At 48.6% G+C, this 26233-nt stretch overlaps 1 protein-coding gene across 1 annotated transcript; it reads left to right on the top strand.

The window, feature by feature from the left end:
• The first annotated feature begins 7 nt into the window (after positions 1-7).
• Positions 8-26132, top strand: SUPT6H (SPT6 homolog, histone chaperone and transcription elongation factor). The gene is made up of 37 exons (XM_048966626.1): positions 8-131; positions 5121-5252; positions 5745-5903; positions 6060-6130; positions 6515-6710; positions 7320-7404; positions 7788-8061; positions 8892-8993; positions 9484-9600; positions 10124-10213; positions 10562-10704; positions 10952-11103; positions 11495-11593; positions 11767-11896; positions 12006-12156; positions 12576-12730; positions 12881-13076; positions 13421-13560; positions 13639-13756; positions 14079-14155; positions 14744-14879; positions 15270-15407; positions 15752-15919; positions 16444-16571; positions 17313-17520; positions 17879-18026; positions 18291-18433; positions 19166-19306; positions 20350-20545; positions 20661-20899; positions 21162-21275; positions 21930-22054; positions 22520-22632; positions 22948-23025; positions 23113-23279; positions 24406-24593; positions 24756-26132. Exons 2-37 carry the CDS (start codon positions 5144-5146, stop codon positions 24940-24942), a joined length of 5181 nt encoding a protein of 1726 aa, XP_048822583.1. The 5' UTR covers positions 8-131; positions 5121-5143; the 3' UTR covers positions 24943-26132.
• Positions 26133-26233: the final 101 nt, after the last annotated feature.

Below are 26233 nucleotides of genomic sequence, written 5' to 3'. Positions count from 1 at the left end.
GTGGCGCCGCTCTGCCCGCCCGGAGATCGCAACTCGTCTGCTCCACCCCCCCTCCTTCTCCTCCTCCCCCCACCCTCCTCGTTCGCTTCCACCGCTGCCGCCGAGGCCTCCATTTTCCCTCAGCGCCCCGGGTAAGGCCGCGCCGGGTTGAACGGCAGGAGTGAGCCGGGAGCGGCGTGGGGGGCTCCGGCCAGCAGGTTGCCGGGCTCCGAAGCCTCCTCTGGGGCCTGCCTGCGGCTGGGAAGCCGCCGTGGGGCGGGGGGAACAGCGGGTGGGGGGGGTGCGGTCGGGCCTCCACGCCTCGTCCTCGGTTGTGAAGTGAAGGCAGAGCCGCCCCAGCGCTGCGGGGCTCCGGCTGAGGGCTGGCCGTGGCTGCGGGCTGGCTGTGGAGTGGGGAGGACCCTCACCGACCCGCGGGGGCAGCGAGGTGTGGCAGGGCCTTCTCGTGGGGCTGTGCTGAAACGTGGAGATTGCGGGAGGGGAGCGGAGGAAAGCATCGCCGTGCTGCCTTGCCGGCTGGGGGGGGGAGAGGATCTCAATTTCTTAGAGGTTTATTGTGCTCTTCTTTGGTTCCTGCTCGCTCCAGGCCTTCAAGAGCAGGTCCTGTGCTGATGGAGTGCTGTGTTTGGTTATCAATGTCTGACACAGCCCTGCTTCACTTCCCCCCCCCCCACCCACAAAAAAAAAAAAAAGGCTGTGGGGTAGCAGCCCTCCATGGGATCAATAATCAGTGAAAAAGTGACACGTGAAGGGCAAGGGGAGCGTGGTGCTGCCAGTGGGGAGTGGTTATTGTGGAGGTTCGCAGTCATCTGTTCCTCTTTCTGGATGTGGTGTTATGGAGAAGGAAAGGAAGCGCTGAATTTTGACACTGAATTATTTAGGGTGGATAAACACGGCTGTGGGAGGATGCAGAGAGAGCCCAGGTGCTGCTGGGCGCTCACATGGTGGCAGTGGGTTTAATGAAGGCTCCAAATACTGCAGCGATTGACTCTGCATCGGTTCTCAGTGCTGAAGAAGGAGCTGGGAACGTGTCAGCAGTGGCTTCTCCTGAAACAACGCTTCAGTGCCTCACCAGGGTCTAAAATGGGTGTTTTGGAATTGCTTAAAAGGTGCAGAGAGCAAAGCTGGAAACTTTGTCATGCTGCTGCATTGGCAGCTTGTGTGCCGGGTGCTGCAGGCATCTCTGGTTCACCCATCGCACAGGGGGGAGCTCAGCCCATGTTTCCTCACCCCAGGGGGACACAAGCAGGTGGGAAATGCGAGACAAGCGTGTGAAGTCGTGGAGAGGTCAGAGAAAGCAAGCAGGGTACGTCAGTTTTCTATTTCTTAGAGGAAATTATGACGCAGCAGGTCTAAAATAAACAGGCGGAAGTGCTTTTTCACACAACGTACCATTAGACCGTGGCACACATTGCCACAGGATGTTCTGAAGCACAATAGCACCAGGGAGGTGGGACTGGCAAGGAGCAATAAGACTCACAAAGCAGGTACTGGAACTGCCTGAGCTGCAGTGCCTCTCCTGACCTTCCTCTGTCACAGCATTGCTCATCTCCAGTTGCCGAACGCCGCACTGCAATGCCTCGTTTTGCTCCATTGCACACCGAGCATTGAGGGGGCAAACATCTGGTTTAGCTTCAGACCTCCATAGTTTATAAAACAGCTGTGAAACCTAAATACATGACATGTCACTGGTGCTGTAGCAGGGCTGGCAGGCTCAGCAGAAGTCTGTGCTTGCAGCAAGGAGTGGCTCTTAGCAGAAGCCTGCAGCTGATGAGCCTGTGAGAGTGCTTGGTTGTGGTGTGAGTGCCTCAGTGCTCCGCAGGGATGCTCTCCTGGGCTTTACATGTTTCAAATTAATGATGGTGATACAATCATCTGCGTTCTGCAGTGAGACACAGACTGGAGGTCATTGCTCAGTGATCGGTGTTAAATCCACGCATTTGGGCTCAAATATGGCATTTTTATTTAACATAGGTGTTTGGGGGTTGGTCTCGATGATCTCTAGAGGTCCCTTCCAACCCCTATGATTCTGTGATTGGTGTGTTTGTCACCTTTGCAGTTGGTTTGGCTTTTTCCTAATGAGCAGATTGTTGCAGTCTCCTACTCTGCGGAGTACTCTTGCTGTGCTAGGATTAGTGTCACAAACATCTCAATGACAGAATGAATGGATTGGGCTTCTTTAGGCACTACATTTTAATTTTGAGTCCAGTTTTCAAGCTTTTGTATTCTCACGGAGCTTTCTGAATCTTCTCCTGTCCACCCATTTTGTCTTTGAAGTGCAGACATGAGAACAGGACCAAACTGTTCAGTGGTGAATTTGGCAAAGGTGTTTGGCAAAGAAGATCCTCGGTGATCTGTGAGTTGAACCATGAAATGGCAGAGATTAAAATGATCCCTGTCCATACAGCCATCCCAAAATAGTATTGGTGTGGCTTGGGAGCTCGATGTAATTGCTCCCATGAAGGATGGGGAGCAGTCAGGATTGTTGTTTGTGTTGTGAAATGTGCATGCAGTTCTGGCCTGAGCCTAGGTTAGCAAGTTTTTCTTGTTTTCTGCCTTGACGCTGATATCCTGGGACTGCTCCTGGGTCCACAAACAGGGTCCAGCTGGGTCTGCTGAATAACAACCACGTCTCACCACGAGAGACTGCTCTGTGGTTCTGCAATTACCGCTGAGATGCTTCCTATTTCCCTCATCCTACATCTGCTGTGGCTGGGAGGCTTCTGTGGGCCATTCCTGATGCCAGTCCTGTCCCTGCCTTGGCTCAGCACTGCCATGGCGAGGCACAGGAACACCCTTTGTCATCTGTTCTGATATTTTGCAGGTGCTGGCTGTGTGTTTCCATTTCTAAACTTAATGCTTGTGTTTTGTGTACAGAACCGTGCCTGTCTCCAGCACTGCAGTCTTCTGATTGCAGTCCTGAGCAGCCAGCAGATAACTGGATGTGCGGCCAAGGCTTTGCAGGTGCTTGAACATCTGGTTTGCAGCATGCTCAGCTCCGTCTGCCTTAGCAAAGCAGAGCGGTACCTGCAGTGCCTGGCCCTGCTGACCTGATCTCTGGTCACTGTATTGACAGCAGAGAGCTGTCTGCTCTGTGTCACTCCAGTTAAAAGCAGCTTATAGACTCTGGAAATTTGCCACTGTGCCCTTGAGCTGAGCAAAGTGCAGGAACCCCTCCTCTGAAGCAGAGGTCAGGTAAGCACACAGGCCCAGCACTGCTCAGGACACCTCTGTGTCTGCTCCTGCTGCCATCACTGTGCTGCCCTTGACCCCGGTCCATCTTGATCAGTGTCTGTTGGCTGTGAGGTGTTCTGGGGTAAAGCTAGTCACTCACAGAAGTCTGTCTGCTCTTGCAGAGGTAAACATGCAGGTCTGGGTGCTGTTTCCCTGCATTTTTAGTGTTCTCATGTAATTTAGTGTTTGCTCCCATGCCGCAGCAATCTCCCACTCTCTCCTGGGGTTGTTACAGGAACGGGGATGCTGCTGGGATGCTCTGAGGGTGGATCCAGTGCCTGATACAGGCAGAGTAGCCTGGAAATCCACGGTGAGAATGGATCCCTAGAGCCAGACAAACAGCCCTCTGAACAGCAGCACTGGTCTGAAGTCCATATCTTCACCCATGTGGGAAGAAGTCTCTGCCTGTCTTCTGTGTTATTTCAAATGAATGCCTCTCTCAAAGGGAGGGTGGAAGAGGCATCGGTAGTACGTATCTGATTCAGCATCTCCATGGTAATAGCTGCCCTCGCTTCCATTTGCTGTGCTAAATGACATCTCCTCTGTCCTGGGGTGGAATTCAGCAGAGCTGAAAGCTCCCGGTGTCGTGGGCGGCTGGCTTGTGTGGAACCTGCTCAGCTGGATCATTACGTGAGATGGGCTTCCAAAGTCATAGCTGTTCCCTGCGTCCGAACAAATTTCATCTGACGTGAACTGAAATTACCAGGAAATGGTAGAACAAGTGCTGAGGAGGAAAGTTGGAACTGCAAGTGAAATGTTTTGCTAGCAGAGAGTGATCAAATTGCACGTAGCACTGTGATGAAGGTTTTTTTTCCCTTGCTGTACAAGTGGAAACAGTGTAGAAAAAGCAGCTTGGTGTGCAGTGATGTTTATGTTCATACACCCTAGGGAGTACAGAAGAATAGGTGAGGAAGTGTGGAAGTGACATAATGCTCCTGCTGAAGCTGGCAAAACAAAGCAACTCCTGTTCTCCAGTGCACGCAGTTACACGGTTCATCAGTGGCATTTGCTTTGAAATGCAGAAAGCATTTACCTGGCATTTGTACTGCCTTCAGTGATCGATGTACTGCCTTCTGGAGCGTTCTTATGAAGGGGGATGCTGGAGTGTGTGACATCTGCAGTGCCCTCCTGAGGGCAGGGAGCACGCTGTACCTGCGTGCTGTGCCAGGGCGGTGATGTCCTGTCTGGTGCAGAGCAGCAGCCTTGGCTTGCTGCGGCTTCTCCCTGTCTGGAGCATCATAAATAGGTGTTGGCCGCAGCCACGGGGCCCTGAGCCAAGGAATATGAGCTGCTATCTGCTTGCAACTGAGTTCTTTCCCTTGTCTTTGTTGTGGGCTTCCTTTAGTGAGATAGGGCCAACGCATTCCTCTGGAGCTGTTCATGTTTTAAGACTTAAAAGATTCTCCAAAATCTGCTTTTTGTTGTTGTTGTTGTTTTTTTTAATTGATCTGAGAAGCAAATCCCTGGGTTTTTTTTGAAGTTGCTGTGTTTGTGCACCAGATGTGTGGATCTCTGACACAGCGCTGCGTTGGGGCTGGCGTAGGGCTGCTGTCCTGGCCAGGCGTGAGGGTACGGATGGGATGAAGGGCTTTGGCTCTGTGTGCTGGTTCAGCTGGAGCTCAGCTGTGCAGTGAGTGCTGTCGTGACAGTCGTGTTCTGCTCACTGAGACACAGCCTGACAGGCGCCGGCAGCCTCTGGCTGCTGCCTTCACTTGCCTAATCTCTGGTGACAGGGATGTGCAGACAAGGGGGGCTCTGGGTAATTCAGAGCCTGGACAGATGATTTGAAACCTTGCCTTAGCTGTCTTCTTTCCAAAACCCAGCAGGGGGAAGTGCTTGTGTTCCCATCCCTCAGCTGCTGTGATGGATGTGTTCTCTGTCCCCAGTTCCTGCGTGAGACGCCGCAGCCATGTCTGACTTTGTAGAAAGTGAAGCAGAGGAGTCAGAGGAGGAGTACAACCAGGATGGAGAGGTTGTTCCCAGGGTAACCAAGAAATTTGTAGAAGAAGATGAGGATGGTGAGTGTATCTGTCTGCTCTGGCTTTGCTGAACCATCTGTGTGCTTCACTGCTCTGTTTTGCATCGTGTCACTGCAGATGGAGCAGTAACTGTGCAGTGATAGTGTGACCATCTGTAGTCAATATTCTCAGCTGTTTAAGTGCTTCCTTTCCTCAGAATTCTTAGATGGGTTTTATATTTGGTAATGGAAAATAGACTCCTTCACCCCCACAGGACTTTCAGGCACACGGTCTGATAGTAAGCAGTAAAAGAATAGGAATTCTTCTGGTGTGACCACTCCACCTGTTCCATCTGCAGAGAGAGCATGAGACAATGCTCTCAAGAAATGGGGCTTCAGCATGAGCAGCTGACTGGGTTCTGTGTCAGTAAAAGTGTTTGGTTAAGACTCTCTGCGTGGGTAGTGTGAAGGAAGATGTTTGTATAAAGCTGAGAAGGTGACTCGGCAGATAAACACTGCATGAATGTCAAATGCTTGTTGCTCTCCACCCCAGATGAGGAAGAGGAGGAGGAGAATCTTGACGATCAAGATGAGCAGGGGAACCTGAAAGGATTCATTAACGACGATGATGATGAGGAAGAGGAAGAGGAGGAAGAAGCCAGTGACTCTGGGGACTCTGAGGATGATGTTGGCCATAAAAAGAGAAAGCGCAGTAAGTTTTGGGGTGATTGTTTATAGCAGGCCACAGTGTAACTCTCCCTCTGCCATGGGGGTCTGCGTAGCCTGGGTAAGCTGTACCCTCTCCTGGTTTGTCCATTCTGAAGTGAGTGAAGGGAGAATTTAACTTGTGACTGCTTTCCTCTGTTAGCTTTTGATGACCGCCTGGAGGACGATGATTTTGACCTCATTGAAGAGAACTTGGGTGTTAAAGTCAAAAGGGTGAGTTGTATTTCCATGCTGCTGCTAATGGTGTGATGCATCTTAGCAGAGATGCTTGGCTCCTGCCTGTTGCGGTACCTTCTGCCTTCTCCTGGCCCCTTGAAAAGGAAGAGCTGAGTGCTTGAAAGAAGCACAATCTCTCCCTGGCACCTAGAGCATGCATTACACTTCCTGCATCGTTTTCAGCAGGCAGCTGTGTTGTGTGGCATGCTGTGCCAAATGAGCAGTATGGCTCTCTTGGAGCTGAGCGGGTCTTTGTCCCTCCTGCTCTTTCCAGTTATCACCTGGAAAGCAGAGGAAGCACAGTTCTAACCCAGCAGAGAACAGAAAGCTGGTGTGTCTGTGCCAGGACTTAGGGGCACTGACAAGCTTTTTTGCTTGCAGCAAAAATTCAGGCGTGTGCGGAAAATGTCTGATGATGAGGATGATGAAGAGGAGGACTATGGCAAGGAAGAACATGAGAAGGAAGCCATTGCTGAAGAAATCTTTCAGGATGGTGAAGGCGAGGAGGGAGGGGAAGCTGTTGAAGCTCCTGTTGCACCACCAGAAGAGGAAGAGGAGGAGGAAGAAGATGAATCTGGTGAGTATGGATGGTCCGAAGCTTGTCATAGGATAAAAGCACTGGAACAAAGTATGGTTTCCCTTAAAGTTAACCAAAATCTGTAGCTCTAGAGTGGTCCAGCTTTTGTTGGTCTGATCAGTACAATCTTTAGAATCAAAAGTGAGCAGATTTAGTTTGGACAGAACAGTTTAGATGAACAGAAGCGTGTTGCATACACTACTGTGTTCAGTGTTCAAACTTCCTTCAAAGGGAAAATGCTTCAAAAGATGTTAGTGGAGGTTCTGTTTAGCACCTGGTGGCACATTGCACACCTGCCCTAATTCTGCTCTTGGGCAGTAGCCCATCATCTTTGCTAACATTGTGCTGAAAGAGTTGTAAAAATTGAGCCACTGATAGCTGCCAGGTGGCTTTTCCTGTTTGTAAAAGTTAGATCTAGCTGGTTATTGTGGTTCAGGCTTCTGGAATACCTGAGGTTGGTGCAGGAGATGCTGTGGGTAGCTGTGCAGGCCAGCAGCCACCTAAGTCTGTGGTGCAATTGCACCAACTGCACTGGCTGAGCTGAAGTTTGTTATTTACTGGCTTAAGATGTGAGTGTCCTGACTTGCTAAAATGGTTCTCTGTGTCCAGACATTGATGACTTCATTGTGGATGACGATGGACAACCTCTGAAGAAGCCAAAATGGAGGAAGAAGCTCCCAGGATACACTGATGCGTGAGTATTGATTGCAAGTTGGCCTGGAGCCTCAAAACCAGTGCTCAGCTTACTTGATTTTTTGCAACTTCAGTGTGATTCTGCTTGTGGTTGGAAATTGCTGGTCTTGTTCCCTAGAGGAATCTGTTAAATGTAAAGATGGGGCTTTAAGTCCGTGGCTTTGTGAATGCCTGCCTTCTTCCTTTTCCCTGGATTGTTTTTTTGTAAGAATATCAATAGTAGTCCCTTAAGAGAAATATTTGCTTTTAAAGCTCAAACAGTTGTGTACCTATCCACAATTTTTAACGTTGGTGCAAAAATAAAGCTTAGACCATCTGTGTTTTGACCAGAACAGGATTTTTTGAACTGCATAATGGGGCTGAAGAATAATTTTTGCATTCCAGTGCTTTGCAGGAAGCCCAGGAAATCTTTGGTGTGGACTTTGACTACGATGAGTTTGAGAAGTACAATGAGTATGATGAGGAGATGGAGGAAGAATATGAATATGAGGATGAAGAAGCTGAAGGAGAAACCCGTGTCCGACCCAAGAAGACTGCCAAGAAACGTGTCAGTCGGCGTAGCATCTTTGAGATGTATGAGCCCAGTGAGCTGGAGAGCAGTCACCTAACAGATCAGGACAATGAGATCCGAATGACAGACATGCCTGAGAGATTCCAGGTGAGGGAGAAGGGTTTCATTGTGCAGACAAAGCATGTCAGCTCCCAACAAGTACAGCAGGCCTGGGGCCTGCAGGCTGACTTTCTCACCTGGCTTCTGGATGGATTTCAGCATCTCTCATCCCACCCCTTAAATGTAACTGAAACTCAGTGGGCAAACGTGACAATGAAGCTGAATTGTTGTGACTCTGGAAATCCAAAGGGGTTTTAGCACTGGTCATAGTTTCTCTTTGGCCACTGGGTGCCAGTGTTGCACTGCTGGGTGCAGGGTTTGTGCTCTTCTGAGATACCCTTTGTGCTGGATGCTGTTAGCAATCCCATGAGTCGTACCTTTGCCTAGCAAGAGTGAAACTGCAGCAGCAGAGGAGGCTTTCTGGGGTTTTCTGACCTACAGCTATGCCAGTCAAGGCAACTGCTCCATGCAAGGTGTTTCTGCAACCTGCTTTAATTCAGGTGATTGGGACTTACACTCTTGTAAGAGCAAAGTCCTTTTGTGCTGCTAGGAATCATTCTGGTATCACATTTTTGTCATAATTTCACCCCATATTCAGATTTCCCCAAAGAGTCACTGCTCTTTGACCTCCTTTTAAAACATGTTGGTACCTCTGTGCACAGAGCCCTGCTACTCACCTTTGTGAAAGGTGATGTTGAAGCTGCTGGCTTTTGAAAGGACCTTTATTCCATGCCAGTGCATACAGTGAAAGAGAGTAAAATACAGTAAAATCTTCTGTTCAGACATTTTGTCATCAAAAGAGAAGTGGTTTGGATCTAGATGCTCAGAGAGGATTTGGAGCTGGTTTATGCGCTGTTATTCCTGTTGCCTTTTCACAGTTGAGATCCATCCCTGTAAAAAGTGCTGAAGATGATGAGCTGGAGGAAGAAGCTGACTGGATTTACAGAAATGCATTTGCAACACCCACCATTTCCTTGCAGGTAAAGGAACTGTGCCTGGGACCTCTGTCCTAAGAGAACTGGTGACTTGAAGATGCTGCAGGTTTTCAACCTAGAGGCATTATTGTAAGAATCTACTCAAAAAAATGTGGTGCCCAGTGTAATTTTCTTCCTGTGTTTTTATGGGTCACACACATCTTCATTTTCACATCCATAGAACAGGACAAAAAAAAAAAAAAGAACAGAGAGGTTGCAAGAATTATTGACAAGAAAGATAGATCTCTGAGCCACTGTGTGCTTAGGGATAAACTGATATTAGCTGCGATCTGCTTTTAGCCATTAGTTACAGTAGCCAGATGCTGCTACTTCTTTAAGCCAATCAGGCTTTTCTGTGGTCTGCAATTGCAGTGTGAAGCTAAGCCTGCGTCCCCTGCTAATAAAAGGGTCACCATTTCCCACCCTTAGCCTGGGCTGTGCTTTTAGGGTGGTGCTCAGGAGTGCAATCAACTTAATGTGTGGTTTATCCTTGTAGGAAAGTTCTGACTACCTTGATCGTGGGCAAGCCAGCAGCAGCTTCAGCCGCAAGGGACCCAGCACCATCCAGAAGATTAAAGAAGCCCTGAATTTTATGAGAAATCAACATTTTGAGGTACTTTGTAACTCAGCTTCGTTTTTGAAACGCAGTCTCGTTGTACAGATGGGATTGGCAGAGGGACTGCTGGAGGCATTTGGTGTAACAGAGGAGATGAGTCTGTGATGGCCTACCTGATTGCCTCGCCTATGGAAAATGGTGCTTCCCTGGAAAGTGTGGCTCATCTCATGTGAGCTGTGACAGCAGAGCTTTTAACATGTTTGATGAGGCTGCTGTTGCCGTGGTCAATCTGATAAATTAGATGGAGAAATTCCAGAGTCTCTTGAGCCTTATTTGTTCCATAAGATGTTTATCTTTACATGAGAGGCGTTGCTGGATTTCACAGAATCTCTTTGGGGTATGTGATGTATTATTTATTGGAACAGTCGGAGGAGCTGTGTCATGATTCAGCACATCTCCCACACTGCTGCCCCATCAGTTTGTTCTCCTAAATGAACAGCAGCAATCTCTGGATTTGTGGCTGCCAGGGGCAGCCTGGTCTCCTTTCACTTGGTGTTGATGAGTCTCATTTCTCACCTAGGTGCCATTCATCGCCTTCTACAGAAAGGAGTACGTGGAACCAGAGCTGCACATCAATGACCTCTGGAGTGTGTGGCAGTGGGATGAGAAGGTGAGGAGCGTCTTCAGTGCTTATTATCCCACTGGTATTTACCATATCTTCCTACCTAGACTGATACTTTTGTATAGTGATTTTTTTATAGTGTAAGGAGTACCCGTTCCTTTTCTCCTATTAGGTAGATTCAAATCTTTCTTTTCTGTTAACATGATGTGAGACAGAACCTGCCACAGATTTATCACATCTGAGCATGTCTGGGGGTGAAGATGTTGATAATTATTTTTACATGACAATCTGGGATCCTGAGAGTGCCTCTTCAGGAGCTCCTTGCTGGGAAGAGAGAAGGCAGATGTAGCACGCAGCTACATTGCATTTCAGTGGAAATTTCTGTTTTGGTGTTAGTGGACCCAGCTGAAGATCCGCAAGCAAAACCTGACACGTCTGTTTGAGAAGATGCAGGCCTACCAGTATGAGCAGATCTCTGCTGACCCAGACAAGCCTTTGGCTGATGGAATAAGGGCTCTTGATACTACTGATATGGAGAGGTATGGTGTCATGACTTTTTTGTATTCATTCCAATGTAACTTAAGGTGTATATTGCACTGCAGGCCAGAGAGCAGATTATTGCCTTTAAACTCACTACAAAACCAGTAATAAGAAATGTTTAAAACTCTTTCACAAGAGGACCCAAGTGCTCCATTTGCCTGACCTGTACCGGAGCAGGTTCCTTGAGCACTCTAAACACAGCTCAGCTGAAAGCAGGGTGTAACATGCTGGCTTTGCACATTCTAGGCTGAAGGATGTGCAGTCCATGGATGAGCTGAAAGATGTGTATAATCACTTCCTGCTGTACTATGGGCGAGACATCCCCAAGATGCAGAATGCTGCAAAGGCTGCTCGAAAGAAGCAAAAGCGTATCCGAGAAGATGGTGAAGAGGAGGAAGGTTTGTATTTAAGCTTGAGAAGTTTCATAGACCTGGGCTGGTTCAAAATCCTGGTTCAAAATAGTAGTAAGAAAGTTTGTTGAAAAGCCTGGGTGTGTGCACAGATCTGCTGCTCTCTTCTGTCTTAGCTTAGTGCCAGGTCTTCCAGGCATCTCTAAAAATGTTTAGGATTTGCCATACAGGATGTTATTTTTTCAAGGAACTGAGTATCCTCCTTCATGACCAGGGTATTATAAATGATTTTAAGGCTGCTCTGAGCTTTCATGTTCTCATGTGATTCAGGAACACTGTTGCACAATGTAATTTGTGTTTGTCCCCTTGAATGTGCTGCTGATGTACTGCAGGTGACTGGATGTGACTGGATGCCTTGCTAAACATGTGCTTCCCATAGGTGAAGGGGAGGATGCAGAAGATGATGAGCAGAAAGGACCTGAGCTGAAGCAGGCTTCCCGTCGGGATATGTACACCATCTGCCAAACAGCTGGGCTGGGTAAGAGCTCTGCTCTGTCACTCTGAGCTTGCAGTGTGTGTGCTGTGGCCTAGCCTGCACTTCCAGGTTGTGTGGCTTACCTGTAGGAGGAGGGCTGATAGCTGAGCTCCAAGTAAGCTACAATACCCCTCTCATCATTTATGTGATTTTATTTTTGAATTCTTTTCCCTTAGATGGCCTGGCTAAAAAGTTTGGTCTGACACCTGAGCAGTTTGGAGAGAATCTCCGAGACAGTTACCAACGTCACGAGACAGAGCAGTTCCCTGCAGAGCCCCTGGAGCTGGCCAAGGACTACGTGTGTAGGTCAGTGTGTGGGGATCCTCACTGAGGTCTTGTAGGGGGCAGGGGAAAGGATCTGGTTGTGTTCTCACATCCCAAGACTGTGTTGCCTTTTTTTTTTTGTTGCTTTTAGTCAATTCCCAAGCCCAGAAGCTGTTCTGGAAGGAGCACGGTACATGGTAGCATTGCAGATAGCCAGGGAGCCTTTGGTCAGGCAGGTTCTGAGACAGACTTTCCAAGAAAGAGCTAAAATCAACATTTCACCAACCAAAAAGGGGAAGAAGGTAAGGAAAGGAGCTCTGACTCTGTGAGTCAGTTTGGGGAGGGATCTGTTTAATGTACAAATGCTTGTTTTGTGTCTGAAAACTTCTCCCATGTCAGTGGCAACTCGGAGTGAAGCAGCATGTGAGCTGGGCTGTTGCAGAGGCAAGCTCAGCAGCAAGCTGCATTTTCAGTCTCAGCATTTCATTAGAACTGATTCCTGCTGTTGAAATGCTGCCTTCAGTTGTTAGAACAGTCTTTGTTTTTTTTTGGGGACTGGGAATGAATTTCACTGTGTCCTGCTAGGGGAGGAAATGGAAACTGGCAGGCGTAGATAGGAGTGAGGGAGTATTGAATACAAAACATTGTCTACTGCAGTGTACAGTAGGGCCTGTCTTTGTGGATGCCTGTATGCATGCTGATAGCCTTTTCTCTATCCCAGGATATTGATGAAGCCCACTATGCCTATTCCTTCAAATACTTGAAGAACAAGCCTGTGAAGGAGCTGCGAGACGACCAGTTCCTGAAAATGAGCCTGGCAGAAGAGGAGGCACTGCTGACTATAGACATCAGCATAGACATGAAAGGAGTGGAGGGGTGAGTTCTCAGTGGTCATGGCTTGGCAGAGCTTATTCAACCAGTGCTGGTGTGCTGTTGATGCTCTTCTGAACCCAAACTGTTCCTGGATGTCATGATTATATGTTTCTCCTCCTCTTGGTTTTTTCTTATTTTTTATTTTTTTTTTAGTTATGGTAGTGACCAGACATACTTTGAGGAAATCAAACAGTTCTATTATCGGGATGAGTTCAGCCACCAGGTGCAGGAATGGAATCGGCAGCGTACCATGGCCATTGAGCGATCCCTCAACCAGTTCCTCTATGTGCAGATGGCTAAAGAGCTGAAGAACAAGCTGTTGGTGGAGGCCAAGGAGTATGTCCTCAAGGTGAGATGGGGTACAGATGCGTGTGAGACAGAGCTAAGTTTATAGATGCTAACAGTCCTGCAGCGTGCTGAAGACAGCTGCTGGCAGCCCATGTAAAGGCACATGGGAAAGAGGAGGGGATGGTGAGCGGTCTGAGTCAGGTTCTCTTGTAACATTAAAGAGAAAAGCAGATGCTTCAGAGGGAGAGAAGATGGACTTTGTGATTCTAGAGACCTAGTTGTGATTCTGACAGAGTATACTGTCGTTCTGCCTTGAGCAGTCCCTGACCTTCACTATGGAGTAGGGCTGTGCCAAAGCTCCTGCACTGGATTTTCTCACTCCTCTCTTTCCTCCCTTCTTGCTAGGCTTGCAGCCGCAAGCTGTACAACTGGCTGAAAGTAGCTTCATACCGTCCTGATCAACAAGTGGAGGAAGATGATGATTTCATGGATGAAAACCAAGGGAAAGGAATTCGGGTGCTAGGCATTGCATTTTCCTCAGCCAGGTAAGAGGAATGGAATTGGCTCAAGATATATGTTCAGCTTTAGCAGTCCTCCATGTGCGAGTGATCTCTGTGTTTCAGGGACCACCCTGTGTTTTGTGCCCTCGTCAATGGAGAGGGAGAGGTTACAGACTTCCTCCGACTGCCACATTTCACGAAGAGAAGGAATGCTTGGCGTGAGGAAGAGAGGGAAAAGAAGGTGAGCTTCAACGCAGCTATTATCTTGAGATCAACGCCCACAGGTTGCTCTTGGTACCGAGTGATGTACTGTGAGCAGCTAGGAATAGTCAGTCTGAAGTCAGTATAGGCCTTGTCACTCTTATGTGCAAGAATCTTGCCTTTTTTCCACACTGCAGTCATTCTAGAGAGGAGAGGTTGCTTCCAACTAGATTCCAGTTCAAGATAACAGACTGGGAAGATTTTCCATGTGAAATAGGAAGCAAAAACTGATAGCTGGTAGCTGATTCAGTACAGAAACCCTCTAGCTTTTCTACCCTGACCTGTTTCACTTCTCTTTCTAGGCACAGGATATTGAAACCTTGAAAAAATTCCTTTTGAACAAGAAGCCTCACGTGGTCACAATTGCAGGCGAGAACAGGTCAGATAACAGATTGTTGTCTTCCTTCCACTTCCAAGTCTCTCTGCAGTGTTTTCCTTATTCTTCTCTATGTTTCACTGCTTGGACAGTTAGTGGGAGGAGGGTAGGACTGATGGCACCTCTCCCCAGGTTTTGAGCAGGTAGTAAATAGCATTGGGCATCCTTACTGGATTCTTAGCATACTGGGTCTCTCCTGCCTCAGGTGGAAAGCTAACATGGAACGCAGCTTTAAGTAAACCAGAAAATTACCTACTTTCTTGTGGAAGCAAAGAGCTGTCTACCACCAGCTAGGCTTGTTAACGCTACTTCCAGCAGAGAAGGGTGGTGGCTGTAACATTGTGGTGATGCAAGATCTATCATGAATCCTCGCTGTGGATGATTTTTCTCTCCAAACTGACCTGACCTGTGCTAGGAGACTTGCTCTCTGCTGTTCTATTTCTAGTTGACCTGTGATTTTGTTGTTTTTGCTTTAAGGAATCTGTTTTGTCAGTGATGTGTCATAAACCATTCATTGGTGATATCTCCTTCAGTGGTTTGAGGACCCTGCTTTGCGTTCTCCCTTCAATACCTTTGGTCATTTCTCCCTAGGGATGCTCAGATGCTGATGGAGGATGTAAAGAGGATTGTTCATGAACTGGATCAGGGGCAGCAGCTGTCCTCTATTGGAGTAGAGCTGGTAGATAATGAACTGGCCATCCTCTACATGAACAGCAAGAAATCTGAGGTGAACCTTCTGTTACTTTAGCCACTCCTTAGCCTTTGGCTCATTTGTGCTGTCTCAGCTTCTGTTTACTATACTGACCCAGCCTCCTGTCATACTTGCCTCGCATGATCCATTTAGAAGGTGACATGCTGATCCTTAAGTCAAGGCAGAACATCTTGTTTAGGCTTCTCCAAAGAAAAGCCACACTAGCAGATGCACAAAGTAGATGTTGGTGTGGTCTGAAAATCTTTTTCAGCTGAGTAGATGGGCTCGTTTTGTTCTTATTTAAAGCAGGTTTCCTGGGAGGCCTTTGATCTCAGCTCTCTGCACAAGCAATAAATGTCTCCCTTTTCCAGTCTGATGTGTCTTAGGTTGGCATGCCACCAAATGTGATTTTCTGGCCTCTTGCAGAATGAGTTTCGGGATTACCCACCTTTGTTACGCCAAGCAGTTTCCCTCGCTCGTCGCATTCAGGACCCTCTCGTAGAGTTTGCTCAGGTCTGCAGCTCTGATGAGGACATTCTGTGCCTGAAACTCCATCCTCTGCAGGTAAACTTTCCTTATGGGATCTCTTGGGAGGAGGGTTCCATCTCTGGAAAACAAAGTTGCTCGAAAAGCCTGGGCTTGTTTGCTCTCAAGGAGAAGAATTCCAAGTTGAACTGGTGCAAATTCTGTCTGTTCTGGGCCATGTTCAGGCTACACAGCACCTCTTTTTTTTTTTCCCTGCCTTCTTTTTAGCTCATCTGCCCCCTGCCTTTAGGTTCTTCTCAGGGAGAAGCTCTGAGGTGCAATACAGCACCAGAGAGCCATTCCTACTGCATTTGGTCCAGCTTGCTCATGGCAGAGCGTTGCACACATCCTCTTGTGAGGCTAACACCTCTCCCTTCTGTCAGGAGCATGTGGTGAAGGAGGACCTGCTGAACGCCCTCTACTGTGAATTCATAAACCGTGTGAACGAGGTGGGAGTGGATGTCAATCGGGCAATTGCTCACCCTCACAGCCAGGCTTTGCTGCAGTATGTGTGTGGCCTGGGACCACGCAAAGGCACTCATCTGCTAAAGGTAAGGAAGCTTCTTTCACTGCCTACATAAACAGTGCATCCCTAATAGCGTGCAGGTTGGCCTGATGGCAGTGCTGTTACAAGCTGAGTCAGGGTTGTTTGTGCCAGGTGCAGCTGACAGCTCTGTCAACATGTTTTCATGTGTGTTATCTCACTGCTCCTAACCCTGAAGCTGTGCACAGACTTACATCCTTCACAGACCCACGCAACTCAGCAGATCTCAGTACTAGTCAGCTCCTGAGCTCCTAGGAATTGACACACTGTTAGAGCATCCGGATGCCTCCCTACTGTAGAAAACAGAAGGCAAAAAGCCAGCACTTTTCCTGAGAGCTGGAGCTGTTCCATGTGGAGTCATCCTTTCATACAACACTGAGACACAGGCAGGGTGCAGTAGTTAATGATTTGTGATAGGCATGGCTATGTCGGATGATTGGAATGCTGTACTGTACAGTGCAAGTCCTCTGCTTTTCCTGGGAACCCCTTGGGTTTGAATCAGAAAGTTTACACTGCTCCTTCTTGTTCCAGATCTTAAAACAAAACAACACACGTCTGGAGAACAGGACCCAGCTGGTTACGATGTGTCACATGGGACCCAAGGTGTTTATCAACTGTGCAGGCTTCATCAAAATTGACACAGCATCGCTGGGCGATAGGTGGGTATTGGGTTGCATTCAGTGCCTGACAACAGAGCGTGGAGTTATCAGAGAGTGACAGGCTGTAACAGTCTTGGAGTGTGGAGTCCACGTTTCCAGGAGTTTCTGTGTGGCTCCTCTGATCACTGGCCAAGTTCAGGTATTGCTGGTGGTTAATCTGATTCCTAAGGGCAGCTAAACCTGTCCAGCAATGTGAGCCTTAAACTTTAATTATATAGCTTGCTATGGTGTGAAAGACCCTTTGTGGTCAAGAGGAACTGAACTAAAAACAGTTGTTCCCTAACTTTCCATAGTACTCATGCATGTGCACTGGAAACCCATGTGTACTTTTGGTTTCTGAGCAGTCCTAACAATGGTTTCAAAGCTGAGGTATAAATCAGCAACTTTCCCACCAGTTTAAGAGGAAGCTGGTAAATTTGTGGAGCATGATGTTTCTGGTAACTGAACAAGAGGTGTGTGTGTTTGGAGAACAGCAGTAGCACATCTGGAAAGTCCAACAAGCCCTGCAGTGCAAAAGCTGCAGACTGGAATTTGTCCTGTATTGCTTTAGATCCTGCTGATTTAGTAATGAAAAATTAACTGTGTCCTGTCTAAAATAGCAGTTTGCTTTGGGGTCGGTGATGGTGGAGCACCCACACAGCCAGCAGTGGTGGTCAGTAGCATAATTTGTTACTGAGCTGAAGGAGTTGGCTGTGGAACTTGCTGAGTCCTTATCTGAACGTGGCTTTGGTTTTATTTCAGTACTGATTCCTACATTGAAGTCCTGGATGGCTCCAGGGTCCATCCCGAAACCTATGAGTGGGCAAGAAAAATGGCAGTAGATGCCTTAGAATATGATGAGTCAGCTGAGGATGCAAATCCTGCAGGAGCTTTAGAGGAGATCTTGGAAAACCCTGAACGACTGAAGGACCTGGATCTCGATGCCTTTGCTGAAGAGCTGGAAAGACAGGTACATAGGGTGGCTCCTGGTGCTGAGAAACAGAGGGACAGCTGTGTTGTCCACCTCAGTTTCTTAGGTTTTGGAATGGGTGACCTTTGTCCGTTTTAGGAGCTGAGCACTTGGCTGCTACTGTTGTAAAATGTATAAATAGCCTTAACAAGCATTCTGTGTCTGACAGCGCTGTGTAGTCGATGCTGACGGGGAGAGTAGTTGGGACAGGGGGAGGGGGCAGCTGGTAATTAGTCTGTTAAAGTTTATTAATGTTGGTGTTTGATAAGTTCATTGAATTCTTTCATAATTCATAGCACGTTCCCTGTTCACGTCCTTCTTGCGAGTCATGGCTTTTCAACCTTTGAATCCTACACAGGGCTATGGTGACAAGCACATAACTTTATATGACATTCGAGCTGAACTAAGCTGCAGGTACAAGGACCTCAGGACCCCATACCGTTCTCCAAATACAGAAGAGGTCTTCAATATGCTGACCAAAGAAACTCCAGAGACTTTTTATATTGGTATGTCCCTGTTCACTAAGAGAAAGAGAGAGCTTACTGTCATCCTGAGTTTACTTCAGATATGTAGATGTGGAACAAGAGGTGGTTGGTGGGGGTGACATTGGGATAATGCTGATGTTACTCATGTACGAAGCAGCTTTTCAAGTACCTGGGAAGTATCTTAACACCTTCATGTACATCTGCCTTAGGTCAGGACAGGTATCTGGCTGTGCACTTGGCTTTCAGTTCTTCATTCTCTCCTTTTCCTCTCCCATCACACTGCAGGTAAAATGATCATCTGCAACGTGACTGGGATAGCACACAGGCGGCCACAAGGAGAAAGCTATGACCAGGCAATACGGAACGACGAAACTGGTCTTTGGCAGTGTCCTTTCTGTCAGCAGGATAACTTCCCAGAGCTCAGTGAGGTGGGATTGCTTCTCGTGCTGGCCTTTGCTGGGAGTCTTTTACCAGACTTGAACATTTGGTAGGGATGCAGTTGGCAAAGGCTCTTGGAAAACACGATACCAGAGCCAAAATTGCATCTGCAGTGCCATAGGCCCTCAACCTGAGCATGACCTTGGATGACAAATGTAAAGTGTTCTGGTTTTGACTAATTGTTTCAACGTGGATTTGACAGATTCCTTAGGGCTGCACTGTGAATTTTGGTGAACTAGACTAGGAGTGAAATAGTCTTGGTGATAAGCTGACTGCTTCTTTGCAAATACATAAAGCTGCTGGTGACACAGAGCACAGAAGTTTGTTTTGCCACCCTTTCAATTTTAAGAACTTTTCTGGACTCCCTGCTGCTTACTGTAGCTGTACTTTAGGTCTCTCCTGAACACTGCTAAATTCCAGCTTTGGTAATTGGTGACTTTAAAATCCTACTGTGTTAATTAGAAACCAGCCCTAGCTGCAGGCTTTTATTAAGGGTCTAAAAATGTTCTGTCCTTCCCAGTTGCAAAGCCCTGTAAGCTGAGCAGAATTGAAGTAGGAAGGCTGTGTTACTGGGCAGCTTTCATTTTGAAGCCTCATGCCCTCCTGTGCATCTGTGCTGGGTGCATCACTTTGCTGCCCCAGCTTTTAGACTTGTTCAGGTGTGAGCTGCCTGCTTCGTTTTATTTTCATGCTGAACGATTTTTATGTTTGCCTTGCTCCAGGTTTGGAATCACTTTGACAGTGGGTCCTGCCCAGGTCAGGCCATTGGAGTGAAGACACGTCTGGATAATGGTGTTGCTGGCTTCATCCCAACAAAATTTCTAAGTGATAAGGTGGTCAAACGGCCTGAAGAAAGGGTGAAGGTATGGAAAGGGTGGATTTTCACATATCCAACAAGAACTGGAAGAGCATGGAGCCAACAGCAATTCAGAGTTTGGTTAATAACACTGTTCCCTAAATGGATTTTCAAACCTTATTTTCATTGAAGGACTTCAAATCAGCAGCATGTTCAGGTTCTGATTAGTGTCCACAGTGCAAATCTCTCTTGGCAGCTGGTGGGAACCGTGTTAATCAGTTAACATGTTGTACTGCATGAGGATTTATTACAGTCTGGCTAAAGTCTGGGTTTGGGAGACCAGAAGGCATTCTAATGCAGAGCTGTCCTTTGTTCCTGGCTTTTTAAAGAGTTCACAGAGCTGCTGTTAGGTATGCGAGGGTCTGCTTCCCACTCTTGTAGCTTTTACTTCTGCAGTTTGTTTGTCAGGGTCATCAGAGGTACAAACCTCGGTCAGGACAGGGTCTGGGGTTCTGAAAGCAGCAGAATCTCATATTTTCATCCCGTGTCAAACCTCAATTTCAACATCTTTTCTGTCTCCTGGGATCTCCTGGCAGTCTGTACAGGTGATGGATAATGCTGTAAGCAGAAGTTTCTCAGCAGCTCTTTAAAGAGCTGTTGTTAATTTCAGCATGGTTAACTGGATTGAGACATTGCAGTTTTTGTGGTAGGATTTTCCATTTCCTATTTAAATAGGGAGGTCATTTGGGTGTCTTCCAGTCTGTTTCTGGACAAACTTCACTGCTTTCCTGTGCATCGTGAACCAGATCTGCTGTTCCATTGTTAAACATAGCTAACATAGCAAGTGGAGCAGTTTCCAGTGTGTGTAGAGCACAGATAGTAAGCATGCTGGAGAGCTGCCAGCAAAAAAAAAAATGTCCTTTAATCTCTTTTTCAGTTTGAGTCATAACAGGGTCATTTTCATTTGTATGGAGCAGTCGCCTTTAAGAGTGGTAAAAATCAGTCTGAAGTATGTGCAGTAACTCATAACCTGCATGGGCTGCTCTGTAGTGCAGGGTGCCTGGTGTGTCAGCCTACCTGCTGATCCACTGCCCTGCATCTCCCCTGCAGGTGGGAATGACAGTTCACTGCAGGATTATGAAGATCGACATCGAGAAGTTCAGTGCAGATCTGACCTGCAGGACCTCAGACCTGATGGATAAGAACAACGAGTGGAAACTGCCTAAAGACACCTACTATGACTTTGATACTGAGGCAGCAGATCACAAACAGGAGGAAGACATGAAGAGAAAGCAGCAGCGGACAAGTGAGTTGGTCATTTATTTTCCACCCCTGTAACACCAGCCTTCCCAGAGTGCTTCAGGAGAAGCAGCACAGTGAGATGTATACCTGCAATAAAGCAAATCCTCTTTGTCCCCCAGCGTACATCAAGAGAGTAATTGCTCACCCATCATTCCACAACATCAGCTTCAAGCAAGCTGAGAAGATGATGGAGACCATGGACCAAGGGGATGTGATTATTCGGCCAAGCAGCAAAGGGGAGAACCACCTCACTGTCACCTGGAAGGTGAATGATGGCATTTACCAGCACGTGGATGTTCGAGAAGAGGGCAAGGAGAACGCCTTCAGCCTGGGCTCTACGCTGTGGATTAACACAGAGGTGAGAGCAGAACTCACTTGGGAAGGACGTGGTGGGAAAGGAAAAGTAGCTATTTGTCAGGAGCAGCTCAGCACAACTTCCTGTCCTCACAGCTGCTTTCAGGCTGTTGCTGGAAGTTACTCTTATTCTTAGACAATTCTCAGCTCTTTACACTCAAAGTATCCAGCCTTGCTGAGCAAAATATTTTCCTGATAGCTCTGTACCACAAGCAGGGTTCCTCCTCACACGCCCTAAATACCTCCTTAAATGTGTTTGTTCAAAGGAGTTTGAAGACTTGGATGAAATTGTTGCTCGCTATGTCCAGCCAATGGCTTCTTTTGCCAGAGACCTGTTGAATCACAAATACTACCAGGATTGCAACGGTGGAGACAAGAAGGTGAGCCTGTCCCAGCCTGTGTGGAAGATTGAGAAGTGTGATAGAAGTTTCTTTGCCTGAGGGCAAGATTTTAAGCACTAGTCTAACATGAGCTGCTGGACTGAGATCTGATCTTGTTGTCACCTTGGGATTGACAGCCACTTTCCAGCTGTAGGTCTCAGGGGCTCTGTCTCTGTCTGGGAGCAGTAGAGTCAGGATGGGTTCCTGCAGTGGGAGTGTGGTGTGCTACAGCACTGTGCCACAGCCCTGCCAGCAGGTATCACTGGAAGGAGAGCATTGGCTTCCTGTCACCTGGTGGCATTTGTGTATCTTCTCAGAAAGACAGAAGGAGTTGAGTTCTGTTCCTCTCTAGCTCTTTCCCTTCTATTACTCTCTGAGAGGCACCTTCCAGTGGTGGCAGAATTGTGGCAGAGGAACATTGCTCTGCAGATCTGTGTTCTGAATTAGTAACATATCTGGGCAAGTCCTCCCTACTGCGGTGCAGGCATTCAGAACCCTGCACAGAAACAATGCACTTGGTGGCCCTTGTCAGAGCTGGGGAGAAAACAGGCTTGACAGCAGCATGGAGGGAGGCAGCTGCAGGTCCTATGTGTTGCTGAAAACGTAGGCTCTCCTTGAGCATCTTGTTTTTTCTCTTTCTCTCTCTTGATTTAGAAGCTGGAAGAGCTGCTGATAAAGACCAAGAAAGAGAAGCCAACGTTTATTCCCTACTTTATTAGTGCTTGTAAAGATCTACCTGGCAAATTCCTTTTGGGTTATCAGCCTCGAGGCAAACCAAGGTAAAGGAGAGATAAGCCCAGCAGCTGGACTGCTGCCAGCACCACACCCCTGATTTTTCTTCTGGTTCTGTCAGTATCCCTCCTAAGTCAGGCCTCCCTTTATCCAAAGTGTCCTCCTGACAGGATCCATGTCTAGTAGTCAATCTCACCCAGGAGATCCTACATTTCTAACCAGCTGGCTGCCACAAACAGCACTGCTCTGTGCAAGGGGTGTCACTAGGTAGAGTGTGAGCAGTGACTGATAGATTTCCTTCAAGGAAAGGCAAGGTGTTTTGGAGCTCTTCTTTGAGAGCGGGATGAGAACATCTTGGTTAGGTCTGCCTGTTCATTTTCAGTCCAGCCATCACCTGAGTTTGTAGGCCGTGCCTGTTCTGTGACCTGTTAGTTTGAGGGTGCTGGAAGCCGGTGTGGCTCTGAAGCAGCCTTTGATCTCCTGTACTCTCTTGCATTCGCTGCTCCTCGCAGGATAGAGTATGTGACAGTGACACCAGAAGGATTCCGCTACCGGGGCCAGGTCTTCCCTACAGTGAATGGACTGTTCCGATGGTTTAAGGATCATTATCAGGACCCTGTTCCAGGTGAGCACCCCGAAATCTGAGTGTCTCAGCTGATTCAAAGCAGTACTCAGCTTTTTGTCTTCCATGGAGCTGTGAAGAGCTCACCTGACAGTTGATCTGTCAGCTGAGTGGGTCATGCAGCAAAGGCTGGATTTGGCCTTTTCCTCTCCCTTAGCCTTCCCCACCATACAATCCTGCCCACACCATGCCCTGCTAAGGCAGGATCTTGCCAGAACAAATATTTCCACTTTTTTTTTTTTTTTAATCTTTAGTTTAAGCCACTGGCTTTTCTTTGGGGAAAATGAATCCATCTCTTTTGTCTCTTGTTTTGTACAGGTATTACTCCCAGCAGTAGCAGTCGGACCAGGACTCCAGCCTCCATTAATGCTACTCCAGCTAACATTAACCTGGCAGGTCAGTGTGGGCCTTTTCTGGCTTGGAATTGGGGCACAGGGTCCTTCTCCAGGCTCTCTCTGTCTAACATAATGGCCTTTCTTGCAGACCTGACCCGTGCAGTGAACGCTCTACCCCAGAACATGACTTCCCAGATGTTCAGTGCCATTGCTGCTGTGACAGGGCAGGGGCAGAACCCAAATGCCACCCCTGCACAGTGGGCATCCAGTCAGTATGGCTACGGAGGCAGTGGAGGTGGCAGCAGCGCGTACCACGTAGGTGCCCTTTTTAAGCCTTTGAAGGGAGTTGAGGCAAACAGCAGATCGGTCTGGCTCCTGAGGAATGTGGCAGGGTAGAGAGAGGGGATCCAGCGGTGCAGGCACACAGCTTTCTGTGATTGTGGCCCTCTTTCGACAGCGTGAGCTGCCAGAGGAAAGAGATTAGCTGTGAAGTTATGTGCTGAGTTTGCAGGGCTTTTCAGCTCAGCGTGCTAATCTCTGAGCCGCACCGGCAGGCGAGCACCTCAGCCTGACTGAACACCCACAGGCTTTGCATTGAGTGAGATGAAGGTGAACAGTTTCAGCTCGTGCTGAAGCCTTTCCTCATGCATGCTGGTGCCTACCTCCACCAGCACGCATTGCCAGCTCCCCAGCTGACCCTGAGGCAAAATGCAGCTGCACGGAGGTGCCTGAGCACAGGAAACACACCCTGCCAGCAGAGAGATCTAACAGAGAGGTGCTGCAAGACAAGGCTTGCATGGAGGAGTGATCCTCTTTTGGACCACCTTGGGAGGCTTTCATGGAGTTTGGCAGAAGTGTTGAGCTGAGGGTAGACAGGGACTGTGGATAACCCAGTGTATTAAGGGGATCTGAAGGGAGGTGAACAACGTGAGGCCAAGAGACTGAGTGCTCTGTTGGGCAAACAGTGAGCCAGCCAGTTGGGACTGGGAGGGAGCTGTCTTTTCTGCAGCCCACTGTGGCAGAAAATCAAGGCAAATGTGTCTGTTTTTCATGCCCACTCAGATATGTTGTTTGTGCAAGCTTTCCCAAGTATCTCCTGTGCCTGTCTCTCTTCTGGTCCTCGCCTTTGCTTGGTTTCAATGTCTCCCCTCATACCCAGTGGGGAAGGCTGGCTGGTTTATGACTGGAGACTCTAGGGGGAACAACAGGACCCAGAAATGTCCTGTGCTTAGAGGGTGTTCCTCGTTCTGCCCTGCAGCCCCTCGTTCCTTGGGCTGTGATCATTGCAAACCTCTCCTTGCTCAGATGAGGGGCTCCAGCAGGCCTAGGAGAGCGCAGCAAGGACATGCAGCAGCAAGCAGAGCAGTGGGGAGCGTGCCAGATCTCTGCCTCACAGCCCAGCAGTTTTCCTCTGTCTCCTAACAATATCTGCTCCCTGCAGGTCTTCACAACTCCAGCGCAGCAACCGGTGGCCACCCCTCTGATGACCCCCAGTTACTCCTACACCACCCCCAGCCAGCCGATCACAACGCCCCAGTACCAGCTCCAGGCCAACACCACACCGCAGTCCACACAGTCCCAGGCACAGTCGCAGCCCTCGTCCAGTTCCAGACAGAGGCAGCAGCCAAAGTGAGTGGAAGGGTCGATTGCATGTTGGTTGCTTTCATGGTAGCACTGCAGCAGGGCTGCTGTGAGTTCTCCCCCGTGGGGCAGTGGGGAGGGAGGGCAGGGAAAGCTGCCCCAGTTTTTCTTGCCCGTGGCACATCTCACCTCCTGCCCGTGTCGTTACAGGACCAACAGTCACGCTGCCATCGACTGGGGGAAGATGGCCGAGCAGTGGCTCCAGGAGAAGGAGGCTGAGCGGAGGAAACAGAAGCAGAGGTTGACTCCTCGCCCGTCTCCCAGCCCCATGATTGAGAGCACACCCATGTCCATCGCCGGGGACGCCACGCCGCTGCTGGATGAGATGGACCGATAGGCCGTGCTGGACCTGACCCCGACCCTCCGTTCCCTTCTCTAGGAAGGGGAAGGGAGAGCAAAAATTGAACACGGCCTCCCTTCCCTCAGCCACGTAACTCCTGTTTTATACATCGTGAGATGGTGGGAAACGACTCGTGGTGATGTGCACCTGAGTGAACGAACAGACTTGGCAGAGCTGGTCTAAATATGTATACTATATATATATAAATATTTCATAGGAAAGGACAGCTGCAGCGGCCTCTGTGTCCCAGGTCCTGGCTCACCACTTGGGTGGAGCAAATCTGTCCTTCTGTGCGCACAGCAGTGCTGTCACTGCGACCACGAGGAAGCAAACCCAGCAGGATCTGCACACCGCTGGCCTGGAGTGAGCCTGTCCTATTTGGACTCTCCCATGCCCCGACCGTCTCTTCTCCTCACCCAGGGAGCGTGAAGCAAAGTCACTGGGGTTGTGACAAGTGAACCAGAGTTCTCAAAGGGTTTCTGTTGCTGTTTGCTCCGTGATCTCACACGTAGCAGGCTCTGCAAAGTCTGTGCCACCCTGCAGCCAGGGCACGGCAGCTCTGGGGCTTAGGGCTCACGCCGGAGAGAAACGCAGCTGTTGTACCAAAGGCTTGCTCTCCTCTGGCTTCTTTTTGGAACAATATTTATTTAGTTTGTTTTGTTTTTGTGGGGTTTTCTGTTGTTTTGTTTTGTTTTTTTTAATCAGACTGCGAAGCAAAACCCCGGGCAGCAGCAGCTTAGCACAGGACAGACGCATGGGCCGAAACACTGCAAGAGCTCCTATGGTGGAGAGCACCCAAAGCAGCTGAGAGTGCATGGCACCCTCCTCCATATCGACTTCCTCCTGCCCAGCTGTAACCAGAAGGGGTGAATAAACTGTATTTCTACGCTGGTTGAGAGGTTTTGTCTGCCCTCTCTTAGCGACGGATTTGCCGTGGAAGGTGGTGGAAGTCACTGCTCCTCCTTCCTGTGGTGCTTGGAGGCTGAAACTTCTGCAGAGAAGCTGATTTGTGTGAAGCTGATCAAAACAGATACGTCCAGACGTCGCACCCACAGAGCAGGCACTGCCTGAGCTCACAGCTCTCACTGCCTGCGAGAGACCCCTGGGCTGGAAGCACGGAGCTGCGGTCCCAGCGGGAGCAGCTGCAGTGCAATGGAGAGATGGTTCTGAACTGGAAAGTTTTCTTTGCTGCACACTTTTCTCCTTTCCTCTTTTGTTAGTGAGGGTTTTCTATGGATGCAGAGCCTTTGTTTCTCCCGGGGCTCCCGGTTCGCCTCCTCTTCGCTAG

Source organism: Lagopus muta, chromosome 20, assembly GCF_023343835.1.
Source record: "Lagopus muta isolate bLagMut1 chromosome 20, bLagMut1 primary, whole genome shotgun sequence".
Lineage (NCBI taxonomy): Eukaryota > Metazoa > Chordata > Aves > Galliformes > Phasianidae > Lagopus > Lagopus muta.
Note: the sequence above shows the minus strand (reverse complement) of the source record. Positions and strands in the feature narration are given on the sequence as shown.